General features: G+C 58.8%; 1 protein-coding gene across 2 annotated transcripts in view; it reads right to left on the minus strand.

The window, feature by feature from the left end:
- Positions 1 to 11,930, minus strand: part of LOC104017587 (hexokinase-2) — a 28,784-nt gene extending 16,854 nt beyond the window's left edge. The window contains exons 1-2 of one of the 2 annotated variants that reach the window (XM_087762761.1): positions 11,771 to 11,930; positions 2,074 to 2,236 (exon numbers count right to left, since the gene is read on the minus strand). In XM_087762761.1, coding sequence (XP_087618887.1) covers positions 2,074 to 2,236; positions 11,771 to 11,833 — 226 coding nt within the window. In that variant the 5' untranslated portion in view covers positions 11,834 to 11,930. Of the gene's footprint in view, positions 1 to 2,073; positions 2,237 to 4,693; positions 4,849 to 11,770 lie in introns of those variants that run through there. The other variant, XM_087762762.1, reaches the window with a different exon arrangement.
- Between the last annotated feature and the right edge of the window lie 4,136 nt (positions 11,931 to 16,066).

Consider the following 16,066-nt stretch of genomic DNA (forward strand, 5'->3'; position numbering starts at 1 on the left):
CTGATGCTGCTCACGGCCTGGATCCAGCTGGAGCCATACAAGGAATCCCAGGCTCTTGGCTCCCTGGGACTTGCTCGAAAACCTCCTGCTTTCCAGTCGCTGGGCAGCTGCAGCCCCGTGACTGCCCCAGCATCCCTTTTGCATAACATTTTCCATGCTGCCATGCCACTTTTCCCCACGTGCTGAGCTTGCTTTGGGTGAGAAACGCCAGCTGGGACACCGGAGAAGCTGCAGATCGGGAGGATACAGTGAAGGAAGCCAGGGCTCGCTCTCGCTAGGGCAAGGAGAGGGATTGCGCCTTCTCCCCAGCACGGGCCAGGGTGCCGAGAGCTCTGCTCCTGCCTCTTGGGAGCTCTGACACACGCTCCGCCAGCACCCAGCACCTTTGGCTGCAATAGTTCCCATGCCCAGGGGCGACATTCCAGCTACCCCTATAATTAAAAATATTCTCAAATATTTAAGTAGATTGAAATCTCAATCCCAGGGCAGGCAGCCAGGTCCAGCTTTTGGGTGTACGTGCACCGGGGAGGGCCAAGCACGTGGGGTGCAGCAGGCAGGATGGCTCTGGGTGCAGGGATGCCTCAGTACTTAAAGGGGGCTGATAAGAAAGATGGGGACAGACTTTTTAGTAGGGCCTGTAGCGATAGGACAAGGGGTAATGGTTTTAAACTAAAAGAGGGGAGATTCAGACTAGATATAAGGACATTTATCCTTATATATAAGGACAATATATATAGGACATATATATCCTTATATATAAGGACATTATCGCCGGCCGGTGGTGCAGACCTTCAGCTCATCCCCTTTGTCCTTGCCTCAAGAGAGCAGACAGCCAGCAGCGATGGTTTTTTTTTTTGGTTCTTTGAGCAGGGCTGCCCCTCGGGTACACCCTATTTAACACCATCACTCAACCGGCAGACTCGCACTGGCTCAGGAGAGGAAACTCCAGTCTGCCCAGTCGCCACTCGCCAAGGCCAGGTCGCTTGAGACTCCAGCCACAGCATCTCCTGGGACCTGCTCACCTCCAGAAGCCAGGTATGAAAATACAGCGGTGGTAAAAGAGCCGGGGATGGGGAGGGAAGGGTAGATGGGTCTTTCCATCAGCTCCCTTCCCCTTTATCCACCTTTCCTGCTGGCCATCAGCAATCTCTGCCGCCGAGGTTTTGCAAGGACCCCCGTAAGGGTCCTGACGCTGGAGCAACCCCAACTCTGAGCAGCTTCAGCCAACGGGACCGACCGGCCCAGGGACTTTCCCCGGGCTGCTGCCAGCGCCGATGCAGAGCCAGGGCAGCTCCGGCTGCTCAGGGCTCTCTGTCCCTCCCTGCCCTTCAGCAGCCAGGACCGCTCCACCGGCTTCGAGCACCGGGAGACTCGGCAGGTCGTGGAAGCATCTGCATCCCGCTGCACGCCGGCGGGCAAGGGGTGACGCTGCAGGGACCGCAACAAAGCTCCTTCCCAAAACACCAAGTTAGGAGAGGGAGGCACGAGGAAATTTCCCATACGGATGCTCAAGGAAGCAGTTTTCTGGGTTGAGAGGAGCAAGCTGGAGCCTGAAACAGGGATGTGCCCAGCTGGGAGCGTGCTGCCGGCAGCCTGGCCCCTGCTGGCACGGGAAGCAGGCAGAAAGGCCGTACTGCGAGAAGCCGAGCCTGGAGATCCCCCTTCTCCTCCCGTGGCCCTCGTGGCATTCAGACAGCAGCTGGCATCGCTGCCCGCTTCAGCGCTAATGAAATCTGATGAGCCGGACCCGTGACTGTCTCCGTCCTGCCAGGAAGGGCACGCGAGGGCTGGTTTCCACATTCCCTCCCACCAGCAGGAACTGGGAGCCGCACCAGTCCCAGCACAGAGGGGGGAACGAGACCCGTCCCCACACTAAACCTTGCTCAGCAGAAGCAGGATGGAGCCCCAAGGACCAGGAGTGAAGGTGCCATGGGTGCCATGCCTGTTTTGCCAGCACCGTGAGGATGGGTGGCCCCAGCCCTCCCTCCTGCAACGTGTCGGCACCTACCGAGACCTCCCCACCGCGCTCTCCCTCTGCTCTGCCGGGAGGGAGCATCTCCCGTCCCACGGTACCTGTCCCATCCGGGGTGGATCTCACGAAGGCGGGCAGCATCTTCACCGAGGCGGTGGGGTTGGTGTCCGCTCCCAGCCCCTTCTCCATCTCCTTCCTGAAACGCTGGGACACCTCCTGGAGGGTCTCCTCCGAGAGCCGCATGTGGTAGAGGTACTTGTCGATCTGAAAGGTGGAGACAAAGCCCAAAAGTCAGCTGGAGGGTTGGGGACACGGGCACAACCCCCGTGACACATTCAGGACAGCATTCAGCCCCTTCATGTCTGCTGGGGCTGATGCAAGAAGCAGGAGTAGGTCATGACCCACCCCGAAGGGCAGGACACAGCTGTGCCAGCACGTTGCCGACACGGCACCGCCGGCAGTGCCGCAATAGCTTATCTCCGGGCATGCCGATAACGCCCACCACCGTTCTTGCACCTCCTCCTGAGCACGCGGGGCCGCTCTCCAAAGAGCTCACCAAACGCCACCCCGCGCCCTCCTCGCAGCATCCCCTTGCCCAGTCGGGTGCCAATTTGGGAATGCCGAATGCTGAGGAGCTCCCGATGCTCCGCAGCATCTTCTCCGCTCATTCACCCACGGACACCCAAACAGGTTGCGACAGGAGCAGGACCCAAACTCGACAACCTTCCCTGCCCGGGCCGTGAGTCAGGAGGTCAGTGCCGGAGGTTTTCCAGCTGCGGAGCCCTTCCTACACCACAGCAGCAACGTGCTTCGACCTTGACCCCCAGGGCCTCTTCCTACGTGAAGGATGCCTGGCAGGAATCCACTGCCCAGTCATTTCTTCGCTGCTGAGATCACCCCTACAAAGGCTTATGGTGCCGAGAGCTGCTCAGCAAACAACGCCGTGTGACACAAGTGGGTGCTGTGGCCAGAAATCCACCCCTCCTGCACCTGGCAATCGCTTCTACCCTTATGCTGAGGCTATGAAGATGCCCAGCTCCTACAAATGACATCAGTGTCTCATCTTTCCCTGGAAAGGCATGGAAAAACTCCTCCCTGACCCATCCATTAGCACCGTGCACGTTTCCGCAGCCTGGCCGGAGCAGGGAAGGGAAACGGAGAGGCGGACAGACTGCCAGCTCCCAAACTATGCCCTGTTTCAATTAACTTCACTTAAAATTAATTAAAGGGCAGCTGCAAGCCCTGCGAAGTCAGAGGAAAACTCCACCCAGTTAGCTCACCTGTCTGTAGGCACGTAACATAAGGTCATCAGAAATCAAGCATGAATTTTTTTTTTATAGGGCTACGCTATAGGAAATGGGCATTTTGTGGGCAAGTAATAGCCATCCGCCCCAGCATGACCTCGCTCACGGATGCAGCCGCTCGGACCCTGGACTGAACAAAACAGCTCTGCTGTGGTTTTGGCTGCCTGCGTTTCAGGCTTGGGATGCTCCAGCTCTGCTGGAAATTTGGCAGCCAAGTCCCCGGTTGCTCTGCTTGCTGCGGCGAGGTCGGAGGATGGAGGGAAGCCCGGCGAGCGTGCTCCAGGAGAGATGCTTTATTCCCTGGGGAGGGGCATCCTCGCCGGTGTTCCAGCCTGGAGCTCCACCGGAGTCCCAGCCTGTCCAGTACAGCAGCACAGAACCAGCAGCGATGCCCCGGCCATCTGCCAGCCCAGGCGCATGGCCATTGCTGTTATCAAAACGTTCCCAGGCACGGCGGAGTAAGATGGTCAGCAGTTCAGCACTACAGCAAGCAGCAAAAGCAAAAAGCAGCCACTGACGAGCACTAGACTCTAACATACAGTAAAGCAAGCGAGCCCCGTGGCCAGCACAGGAGCCTGCCGATGAACAGCTAAACAGCAATAACAGCTAGAAATTCGATCTAGCGCATTCCAGTCGAATCTGTCGTTATCTCAAACCCTTCGTGCCCCACACTGGGCGCCAAAAAGGACAGGCGTGGTTTAACCCCAGCCAGCAACTAAGCCCCAGACAGCTGCTCGCTCGCTCGCTCCCCCCCGGTGGGACGGGGGAGAGAACTGGAAGAGTAGACGTGAGAAAACGGAGAGTTTAACAGGGAAAGCAAAAGCCATGCACGCAAGCAAAGCAAGGAATTCATTCCCTCCTTCCCATGGGCAGGCAGGTGCTCAGCCATCTCCAGGAAAGCAGGGCTCCATCACGCCTAACGGTGACTTGGGAAGACAAACGCCATCACGCCAAACGTGTCCCCCCCTTCCTTCTTCTTCCCCCAGTTTCTAGACTGGGCATGAGGCCATAGGGTACGGACTAGCCCTGTGGCCAGTCTGGGCCAGCTGGCCTGGCCATGCCCCCTCCAGCTCCTTGTGCACCGGGCTGAGCATGGGAAGCTGAAAAGTCCTTGACTGATGCAAACTCTACTCAACAACCAAAGCATCAGTGTGTTATCAACGTTATTCTCCTCCTAAATCCAAACCACAGCACTATACCAGCTACTCAGAAGAAAATTAACTTTATCCCAGCTGAAACCAGGACAGATGGGTAAAACCTCCTCCTGATTTCTCCTGGTGCTTTCAGCTCCTTCCCATTAATCGGGAGCAGAGAGCGAGCGCCCGCCAGCTGGGAGACCAGGCAGGTTTGAGGAAAGGATATGGATACGGAAACGTGGAGGTTTCCCAGTGCCAGCTGTTTACCAGCGCCTCCTTACCATTCCAGCAGCAGGAAGTCAAACGCTCCACTCCTCTTTCTGTTTGCTTTCGCTTGCTGAAAATTGCCACCCACGTACCCAGGCTCGGTTACGGGCGCAGGGAAGGTGGCTGCTGCCCCAGCTCACCTCCACGTTCTCCCTCCTCTTCCAGCTGTAAGAGGGACCCAGCGTCTGGAGCCCACCTCCACCCCAGCCCCAGGGTGGGACACCTCCCATTTAGCTGCCCGCTATCAACCCAGCACAGACGGCCCAGCCCCATTTCTTAGCTGTGAGCCAGACAGATAATGTTATTTTGGCTCACAGGGGTCTTTCACAACCTCCTCACGAGCCACCGACGTGCCCCTTGGCACGGGGAGGACCTCACCCAGACTCCTTCTCCTCGCCAGCAGCATCTGCCCTGGGGTGTCAGTGATAATTAGAGACAAACCAGGCCGACACGGGGTGCTCTGCCTCCCAGCAGCCTCTCGCCCCCGTGAGACCTTCCTTCACTCGACTTCTTTGGCAGCCTGCGGTGGTCGCAGGGTCCTGGCAAGACCATCGTGAGCGGGGATGGGGTCCCATTGAGGTGTCCCCATCCCAGCGGTGGGGTACCGCACCAGCAGGGCTCGGGGCAGAGCTTCACCCTTGCACAAACCACAAGCTGCTGGTGTTTCTCTCCCGTCTGCCACCCTGACTTTGCTTGATTTTCCTCCTAGACTCGCAAGATGCTGCTGGGGAAGATGTCACCCCAGAGAAGCTGGGTGCTTCGGAAGCTCGGATGCACAAGAAGCCATCGCTGTTTGCTCCTCGATTCCTGCCCAAGGCACGGGGCAGCGAAGATGCTGCGTGCACGACCCACCACCCCCAAAATCACAGCACGGGGAAACGACGCGGAGGTTTCACCTCCTTTCTCCAGGACAGGCACCGCTCAGCACGTCTCCCACGTCCTCCAGGCTCCAACGTACCAGGAATAATCGGCAGCGTGAGAAACAGGGTGACCTTCGTCTAATCTCCAAAGCCCTTTAAAACCTGGATCATCTTCTCCTATGAACGTAGACATCGTCCCACTTGGCAGCTAAGGCAGGTCAGGGCGTCCTGCAGAGCGGCTCAGCGCCTTCCCAAGCGCGACCACCTGGGTGTGCACCTCACCCCCGCCAAGGAAGAGCCACGGCCACCTTCATGCCCAAGGCTTCCCAGCCCCGGGCCCGGTTCGTTACTCCAGTTACCCTGCACCCAAGCGCACCTCAAATCGTAGCAAAGATCTGGTAAGAGAGGGGAATTTAGTCGGCAGCGCCGAAGCATGAGTTTCTTTCCAGACAAACAACCTTCTCGGTTCCTTAACCTTTTTTTTTTTTTTTTTTTTTTTAAGATCATTGCCAATTCCAAATAAATAAAGTCACTAGGTTAGGATCCGGAACAGGGCAATTTAATTTCTGGAAAGCTTCCATCATAAATAATAGTGTTTCCCCGAGGAAATCTAAACTGAATGGAGGAGGAACAGATTTAAGTTGGGAAGTGCTGGGCGTGCTCACAGCCCCAGACAGCTGCACACAGGGCAGGACGTTTTATTAAAGACCCGGATCGTTAGAGCCGCTGCGGGTGTAACGAGTCGATGCAATTTTTTTGAACTAAAACTGAGCAAATCCCCACCTCCTAGCTCAGGGCTGTCTCCAAAGGCTCAGCTCATTTCCACGCCGAGCATCCACCACTGGGTGCTGGGGAAGTGCCCAGCGTCGCCCTTCCCAGCTGCAAGGCCACCGTTGGGCAAGATCCATCCGCCCCAAGGCTGAAAAAACCCTCAAGTTGCCCAATTTTTGCCGGCAGCTGGAAGCTAAGTGAGCTGTGCCATGCTGAGACGAGCTTAAAGTATCCCAAAAGCCAGGTTTGCCTTTGCAATGATGGTAATAACTCACATTTCCAGTACCAGCACCACAGCTGGATGATGTTCTTTTGCCTGAAGACTTCTCTTAATCCTCCCATCAGGGCTAGACCCTGAGGGGTCAGTGCTGCAAATATATTAGCCTGCGAATAATTCATTCCAATTCAATGCCACTACCCACGGAGATAAAAATTAATTCCTCGGTTATATGTTTGCAAGATGGTCCCATCAACGCCGCTGCTTGCAAGAGTGGAAACCCCCTCCCCGACAGATCTATCCCGTATCACTGCCCCCCTTGGCGGGAGGACGCACGGGCGGCTCGAGCGATGCGAAGCAGGGAGGATGAAGGCTGCCGGTCCCCCGGCAGTGGTAGCGGGAACCCTTTTCCCCATCACGCGGTGGGGACGTGGGGCAGGATGGCTGGCGGTGATGGAAATTACAGCACGACGGCGGCTTCCGGCAAAGCGCAACAGCTTCCTGCCGGTAAAGAGCGGCGGGGACGGGCACGGACGCGGGGTGGCTCATTCTCATGCAGTGGGGTTTTGGCCACATCTTCCCTGGTAATGCTCCCAGGCTCTGGGAAGGGGATGCTTCTCCACTTTTAGTTTCACTCTGGGTCTCTTTCCAAAGCCACGCGTCTGACAAGAACCGGACTGGGAGTGACTGGTTCCAGTTCCCCCGTATCTGCTCGCTGTAGCTGTCAGCCAGATGTGCATCGGTTCAGCAGCGGTTGGGGACAAAGTGTAATGCTGGGAGAAGTCAGCTGGTTTATGGGCTGGATTCTTTTCCTTTTTGGCAACAGAAAGTGAAATATTTGTTGTGTACGAGAACAAGAGAGATGTTCAGGTTTGGGGAAGGCTTGAGCACTTCTAACCCACAAGTGTGCACGGTCAATCCTCTCTCCAGGGTAATCTCTACCTGAAATTATTCTCTTTAAATTACTTCCCTCCCTATCCCAGTTTTTAACTTAAAACATGCTGCTTTTTTAAAAATCACTGAAGTTTTTCAGAATACCAGCTCTCTCCCTGCTTCTCTCAGAGGGGGATGCTGTGTGAGCACCCGGCAGTTACCCGGGCGAGCTGGCAGCCGTGCCCCCATCCTGCCCACATCCGCAGCGGGACACGACAGATTCAGGGAAACCGCGGAGAAGGAGCGGCAGCGGTTCACCGAGGTCGCAGGGTGAATCCGGGAAAGCATCCAGCACGGAGAGCGTTTTATTTCCTGGCTCGGGACCATAACCTGGCACGCACTTTGCCGCTTTTATCGTCGGATCGAGGACGGGCACCGCAGCACGGGACAGACCCTGTGCCACGTCCTCAGCCCTTGCATACCGAAAGCCATCCCCGTGTCACCGTGCCGTTACCCAGCCTGGGCTGACTCAGTGCGGGGAACCGGCTCGTCCCCTTCCCCGACCTCCCCGCCTTTGGCGGCACAGGACCGATGCTGGGCTGCACCCACCCTCCTCCAGCCCTGACCCCGGCAGCACCCACGTCCTTGGCTGCTATTGAGGGCTCCACGCTGAATTAAACCCCACGTGCCCTCCCCGCCGCAGCCAAGCCTCTGATGACACACGCCTGGAGTCATCTTGAACCCCAGTGAGTCAGATGGTTTCCTGCTCAGCCGGTTCCTCCCCATCCTCGCCCCCCCGGGACAGCAGCTGAACCCCGCGCCGGAGGTGGAGTGAGGCACATGGCAAAGAAATCATGCTGCAGAACATCAGCGGCAGCCGGGGACCCGTCCTCGGGTGACCCAGCTGCTCCATAGCCCCATGAAAAGCCCAATTTAACCGGGAAAACGTTCTGGTTTCCAGCTCAGGAGTCGGAGATGTCAAACTGCTCCCGGCTCCCACCGGCCCTGAGCAGCCCCAGTCGGCCTCTGAGACGCCTCCCTGCCCAAGTGTCCGCTTTCTCTCCCATTTTAAACCCGGGAGGTCTCCGGGGCAGATACAAGAGGCAGCATCCCCCTCAGATGCTGCGGGATTGGAAAGCCTCGCTGGCGCCGAAACTCCCACCTTGGATGCCGGGAGCATCCCACTGCGGTTGGGGAAACTGAGGCTGCGCCCTGCCCGGGCTGCCCACGGTAGCTCAAATGAGAAGCCGAGGAGCGAGGGGACACGCGATGGCTCCCCGGAGGCAGCGGGGATGGGAAGGGCCGTCCTGCCGCTGACCTTGACAGGTTTAAGAGAAGCTATTGAGTTGGTTTCCAGGAATTTGCAATCAGGCACACCCACCGCAGAGGAGCCGGCGAGAGGCAGCCAGGGAGGAATCAGCCAGATAAAACTAATTCCCCCAGCAAAGGAAAAACAAAAAAAACCAAAGGAAAACCTGCCCCTGCCTGGGAACAGCCACAAATATAGGAAAATGAACTCCATTTCCAGTTTTTCCTTCTTTTGAAGGAGTGATGGGGCAGAAGAGCCGCCAGCCCGGTTCTTTAGCTCGCTCGCCTCCCGCTCCTCCTGTCGCACGACGAGGCCGAGGTTTGGGGACCAGGAAACCAGAGCTGGCACATCTGAAGGGAACGTGGTTCAGCCGCGGCAAACTTTCAAGCCAGGATGTCAAAGGACGCTGCTGAGGGTTAATTAAAGTTTGCACAATCCCTTGGGGGTTAGATAAGTCAGTGCTGCAGCCCACTTCCCAGCGGGGCAGAGCGAAGGGCAGGAGGAGTTTGGGGACATAGGTGACACCCCCCCAGGGGGGCAGGGGAGCCGGTAAAGCTGCCCCGTGTCAAGAACGGGAAGAAAAAAAATCCTATTTTGGGGGCTATTTTCAAGGCCCTGATGTGGATACAAACCACAGCTGCTGGAAAGGGCACTTTCTTCCCACGGCCGAGCCCCTTTTCTGCCCGATCCAAAGCAAACAGACGCGCGACTCGCACACGCCTCAGGCTACCGCCCCAAAATCTTTTCCCAAATCCAGTCTCAAATCCTGGGTAAAGCCTTTGGGTTTGACAAAAAAATAAATCACAGCTTTCCAAGCATTTCAGCCCCTACATCTCCCTGTGCTGGGGATTCCCCCCACCTCCTTGCCAGGGAAGATTTATAAGCCAGGAATCATTTTTGCATCCGTGGTAGAAGCATCCAGCTCGGAACCCCAGCCGCTTCCCCCCTTCTCGCCCCTGCCCTGCAGCGAAGCCGAGCTCCGTGCTCTCGCCGGAGGCTGCGCCAACCCCGGCTTTGCCTTACCGGCGGGGTTCACAGGCATTTGTTTAAAAATAACCCAGAGAAATCTAGTTGTGGAGGCGGCTCTGTGGGGCTGGGAGGGCAGAGCCATCGCCCACCGCAGCCAGAGCCCCAGCCGGCGGCTCCTGGAGAATTTTTCCCCCCCCCACATCTCAGCAACCCATTTTATTTGGGCTCGGCGCCAGGAGGAAAACGAAGCCGGTTCCCGAGGCTTCGCACACCCTTTTCCTAATGGGTAATGAAGCCAAATTCCTTAAACCAAGACCTTTCCACTCCATTATTTCCAGCTCTCGATAAGGAACTCGTAAGCAGCCCGGAGCCCGAGAGGCAGAAGTCGGGCTGTGCCGCTGGCCTATTTCTGCCGTCGGGTTACACAACCCCTTCCCGTGGATTTGGCTGTTGCACAACCCCGGGACACTTGTGAGCGGAGGGAGACGCAGGGCCCGCGTTTCCTTACAGATTGCTTGGCGATGGGAAGTTATTTCTATGCACTTTTGTTTGGGGTTTTTTTAATGTTCTCTCTTGTTTTACTTCCTATTTAATGTAGGCAAAAGGCCAACGTGGCAAGTTTTGTTTCTCCATCGGCGTCCCCGGCGTTAGGCGACGGAGCGAGCCGGGGCTCTCTGCAGCCCTGCGTTTTGCATTTTACTTTTTCTTTTTGAGGGGGGCATTTGCAGATGCCAACCGCCCCACGCCCGGGCACTGCAACCCCAGTAATAGGAGCCGCCGCACGACCTCAGGGCTCGGAGGCGAAACCCTCTCTGACGTATCCTTAGATGCCCCAAACGCCGGGAAAGAGCCGGAGCCTTCAGCGCAGTCTCCCAGCCAGCGTTTTTTCCCCGGAATCATTTATTTAACACTGGCTGTTTAGCGCCAAGCGCTGCCCGGGCCGAACAAAGGCCGGCTGCTTCCCACCAGCCACAGGAGAGCAGAAACCCTTGCATTCCTCAAGGTCCTGACCTCGTGAATTACTGGTGACAAACGCTCTGCGCATCCCAGCGGGATCCCAGCGGGATCCCCGGAGCGGGCTCCGGTCCTCCAGGACCCGCCACTGAAGGGAGGGGGAGGCACGAAGATGCTTTTCCGCGGCAGGCAGCGCGGGGGGCGGGGGGCACGGCCTGGGGACCGGGAGCCCCGGGGGCCTCCGGCCGGGAGCAGCGCCCTCCGGCAGCCGGGCCCCGGGCGGAGCGGCGGCGGGGGGCACGGCCGGAGCCCGGGGGTCCCGCCGAGGGGCCGGAGGTGCCGGCTCCGGGGCCCCGCTCCCCCGGGGGTCCCGCCGAGGGGCCGGAGGTGCCGGCTCCGGGGGATGCTCCGCGCCCGTGGATGCTGCGCGCCGGCGGGAGGAAGCGGCGACACGTGCGCGGGGCGGCCCCGGCTCCCGCGGGGGCGGCCGGGGGGCAGCGGACACACAGACACACAGACACACATGGCCCCCCCTTCCTCCTCCTCCTCCTCCTGCTGCTCCTGCTCCGCGCCGCCGGCCCGCGGGGGGCGCCCGGCCAGGCGGGGTCCCGCAGCCGCCCGCCGCGGCACGTACCGCACGGCGGCCCCGCCGGGGCAGCGCAGGGGCCCGCGGGCGGCAGCGGCGCCTCCCGCCCGCCCCCTCCCCTCCCCGCCCCCTCCCCCCGTTTCCCCTTTTTGCCTGCCTTTTTCTCTCCTTTTTCCTTTTTTCTTTTCTTTTACTTTTTCCCTTCTCTCTTATTTTTTCTTTTTCCTTTTTTCTTTTTTCCTTTTTTCTTTTTTTTTTTACTTTTTCCCTCCTCTCCTTTTTTTCCTTTTTTTCCTTTTTATCTTTTTCTTTTTTCCTTTTCCCCTCTTTTTTCTTTTTCTTTCCTTTTTCGTTTTTCTTTTCCTTTCCTTTTTCTTTTTTCTTTCCTTTTTTTCTTTTCCCTTTTTCTCCCTTTTCCTCCTTCTTTCCCCTTTTTCCTTTTCCCTTTTTCCTTTTTACTCCCCCTCCTCCTTCTTTTCCCCTTATCCCCCCCCCCCATTTCTCCTCGCCGGCCCCTTTGTCCCGCGCATCTCCCCGGCTCCCTCCCCTCACCTTCTGCGCCTGGTCATGGTTGAGCTCGGTGAAGAAGTACGCCAGCAGGTGGGAGGCGATCATCTTGCGCGGCGGGGTGCGGAGCGGTGCGGTGCGGTGCGGAGCGGAGGCGGCCCCGGAGCAGCGCGCGCCGGTACTCGCCGCGCGACAATGTGGCTCATTGAGGAGGTTCCCCCCGGCCCACGAGTGACGCGGCGCCGCGGCGGCTTCTCATTGGTTGAGCCGCGAGGGTGTGTGCCCGGCGCGGGGGGCGGGCGCCCGCCGCTAGGGGGCGCCCGGGGGAGGGAGGGGGGGACTGGGGGGACTGGGGCGGCGTGCTGGGAGGGGGGCGAAGGGATCTCGGGTGGGCGCTGGGGGGGATGTGGTGCATTGGGGGGGACTGGGAGGGTACTGGGGTGAACTGGTGTGGGGTGCTGGGGGGGTGGGCAGGATCTCGGGTGGGCACTGGGGGGGTGCAAGGGGCATGAGTGTGGGCGAGCTGGGGGCTGTGGGTGCACTGGGGGGGTATATTAGGGGGGTACTGGGAGGGTACTGGGGTGAACTGGTGTGGGGTGCTGGGGGGTGGGCAGGATCTCGGGTGGGCACTGAGGGGGTGCAAGGGGCATGAGTGTGGGCGAGTTGGGGGAGCTGTGGGTGCACTAGGGCAGGTGTGGTACCGGGGGGGGGGGGTACTGGGGGAATACTGGGGTGGACTGGTGTGGGGTGCCGGGTGAGGGTGTGGGCAAGATCTCGGGTGGGCACTGGGAGGGTGCAGGGGAGATGAGTGTGGGTGAACTGGGGGGTCTGTGGGTGCACGGGGGGAGTGTGTGCATGCGTTGGGGGTGTACTGGGGGAGTGCACGTGAACTGGGGGGGTGCGCATGGGGGAGCGCACAGGGGGTGCTGGGTTGCACTGGAGGGGATGCGCGCTCTGCTGTCTGTGCGTGCACACTGGCGTATGTGCACGCCGGGGCGGCACACAGCAGCATGCGTGTGCGTGTGCGTGCGTGTGCACGCAGCCCGGCTCACACGCGTGGGCATGTGTCCACGCACGCACCCGTCGTGGTCATCAGTGTCTGCGTGTGCCCCGGTGCGCGCCCGCAGATGCACGGGTGTGCACGCACCCTGCGTGTGCGTGTGCGTGTGCGTGTGCGCACCATCACATGCGCGGTAACGTGCGCATCCGTGTGCATCCGTCAGTGCGCATCCATCAGCCCGCAGCCCGTGGCGGTTGCTGCGCCGGCACGCGGTGCACAGGGAAGGGCTGAGGGGCGCTCGGCGCACCCCGAAGCTTTGGGCCACCTCTGCCCGCGTTTTCCCAGGGAGGGGCCGGGATCTGCCTCCACCACCCCTCCGTTCTCCTCTCCTCCATCCCCGCTCCCATCTCCCGGCTCCACCTGGGGACCGAAGGGCCGAAGCGGTGGAGGACCCGCGGCCAAGGAGCCCTACGAGGGCCGCGGCACGTCCTACGCCCGCCTGGCCCTCCAGAACCGCTCGGGCTGCCCGGCTCCCGGCTCCCAGAAGAGCCGGTCGCAGCAGCCCTGGGGCAGGAGTTACCCAACCCGTCTGCCTGCTCCCTGCCGCGCTTTCCCAACCAGTTCTGAGCAGCTTCAACTCTTCACGGCTTTACCTTGTAATATTTCTTTCTAAGTGGTCATTTACATCATTTTTCCAAAGAATTGAAACTCCATTTCAAAGGAAAGAGAGAGGGGGAGAAGCAACCAAAACAGAGCCAGCGAAAGGGAGCCGAGACAACCCCGCTGCCAGACTCCTTCTCCCGGGCGATCCAGTCCTGCCGGACCCTGCCCGTCCAGCCCGAGTCTGTCCAGGGTTTCGGTTAAAGCCCGGTATCGGCAGCTGATGCTTTTTAATCTTTTTCGGTATGCCTGCACTTCAATTCACTCTCTCATCCAGCTTTTTTTTGCTAAATACGCAAACTCTCAGTGGTTAAGATGAAATTAAAGCAGCGTTTAGCCTAAAAATAGCCAGGCACATCTGTCCACCTTCCCCATCTGCCGCCTGCCCGGCTGGATAAAGCAAGCGACTGTATGTGCAAAATGCGGCGTCTGTCTCGTCCTTCTGTCCCGCTCGGGAGCCCAGTTCACCTCTGCAAAATCGGTTTATTCAGGGAGGCATATTCCCCAAGACTCAATTTTTTGGCCGGATAACACCCTCGTCGAGCAAAGGCAGGAGGAGCGGGTCTCCGGTCAATGCGTTCCTCTAAATAGCGCTTGCTTTTCAAGTGATTTTTTTAATTTAAAATTAATTTTTCTAACACGTTTCATAATTCCTTTCATGTAATAAACCTCAGAATCTAAATCTTTTCAAGCTGTCCCTCCCAGCTGCTTCCTGGCTTCGTATGGGCTTGTAATAATCTATCGGCATTTAATGCCGCGTTCCTTAGCAAAAGGAAATGGGCTGATTGCAGGGATTGGAGTTACAACCGGCTCTAATTTCTCTAATGCGATTCTTTAAAGGCGAATGACTGCAGCGATGACGACGTCGGAGCTTGAAAGGAAAGGCCGTGCCCGGCGGCCGGAGCAGGGATGGAGCATCCCGGAGTCCTGGGACCAGCTCTGGATGCAAGCGGGGCCAACCTGCCCCGTGGCAGGGGGAAAGCCCCCCGGACCGCTGCCGCCCAGGGGTTTGGGGTCCCCCAAGAGAGAGCGTTGCAAACCTGGGAGGGTAATAGCCCCCTTTTATACGGGGGAAACCGAGGCACGGATCAGGATGGGGACAGAGGAACTGGGAACCAGACCTGGTGCATCTGATTTTTCGAGGCCGCTGTGCGGCACGGAGCAGCCAGGATGATCTCGGAGCTGGTTCCGCTCCAGGAGAGGCATTAATTCATCTTAGATCACCTGCCCCGTGATTCATCCCTCCATCGGTGCTCTACATAGTTTCCAACAACGTTTCATTTGACACACATACACACATCCCAAACGAACCCGTCGGCAGCAGAATGACACCGGTGACCATTTATTTACCCTGCCTGCTCACCCAGCACACCGGAAACCTTGAACTCGGCCGGACCCAGCCCTTGTGCGGGGCTGGGAATAGAAAACCGGTCCGAGAGCTTTTCTTTCTTCAGCAGCCGTGGGAGGGAGCGCGTGACCTTGGGGCTGAGCTGGGCGAAGCAGCCTTTCCCCGGCTCTGCAGCGAGGGATGAGGTTCGCCCGTCCCAAACCGCTCCGCAAAGGTGGAAGGAGAGGGCAGGATTGTGCCCTGTCTGTGCTGGGGGGCTGGTGGGAAGCCATCCATCTGTCCGTCCATCCTACTGCTGCTCCTCTGCGGCTGCTCGTAACCCTGGCACTGACATCCAACCCACCCACCCTAAAATGCCCAGCCGCATCCCAAGGCCACCCTCCCCGAGCAGCCAGCCCTCCCCAAAGTGGCCGGAGGGATTCCCTGTGGGTCAGCTCACCCCAAGCTTCTGCGGCCCAGCCTTCCCACCCCGCGCCACCAGGCTAATCCCCGTTACACAGACGGAAAAGGGGAGATTAAATTAGATTAGATGTAGCTGCCTAATTTTAGCTTCCTCACGTGTTACAGGTGCCCTGCTCCAGCTCTTCCCTTGCTCTCCTCAAACCCTTCGCTCCCCTCAAAGCCACGGGGCCACCAGCCGGGACAGGAGGAACCCAAACGGGGTTTGGCCGGGTGGTGGTACCCAGCGGCGTGGGCGAGCGTGTGATGTGCGGGTGGGCACTGGAGGTCGCTGGACCTCTGCTGAGAGGGGACCGGTGGTGATGGTCACCCTTCGCTGGTGATGGTCACCCTTTGCTGGTGATGGCCACCCTCCACTGATGATGGTCACCCTCTGCTGGTGATGGTCACCCTCTGCTGGTGATGGCCATCTTCAACGTTGGGAGCACCTCCATCCCTGAGCAGCTTCCCCTGCCTTTTTTTTTAGGATTTTTACAGTGGGAGCCTCAGCATCGGCAAATCCAGTTTGCCCCATCCACGCCAAGCTTCTGCTGCTGCCTGTCCCTCTGCCTGCTGCCCAATTACTGTGATCCGAGGTTGACGTTTGCTTTCCGCTGCCTGCCCTGACCTCCCTCGTGGCAGGGCTGGCCATAAGCTCTTGGCTAATCCAGCTGCCAAGGAGTCTGCCAGCTCCGTCAAACACCTCCTGACCCGAGGAGACACCGGCTCCCCCATGGAACCAGCCCGGAGCGCATCAGGATCAGCCCCGCGATGCACTGGGGAGAGGAGACGTCTGAGCCCCTGGCGTTTCCATGAGCTGCACCATCCCCAAAGTCCCAGCAAGGTCCCCAAGTCCAGCGGGGATGTCGGGAGCTGGCAGGAGCCCTGGCAGGAC

This window comes from Nipponia nippon, unplaced genomic scaffold (genome assembly GCF_047370975.1).
Source record: "Nipponia nippon isolate SJK-2023a ecotype South Korea unplaced genomic scaffold, ASM4737097v1 scaffold_27, whole genome shotgun sequence".
Lineage (NCBI taxonomy): Eukaryota > Metazoa > Chordata > Aves > Pelecaniformes > Threskiornithidae > Nipponia > Nipponia nippon.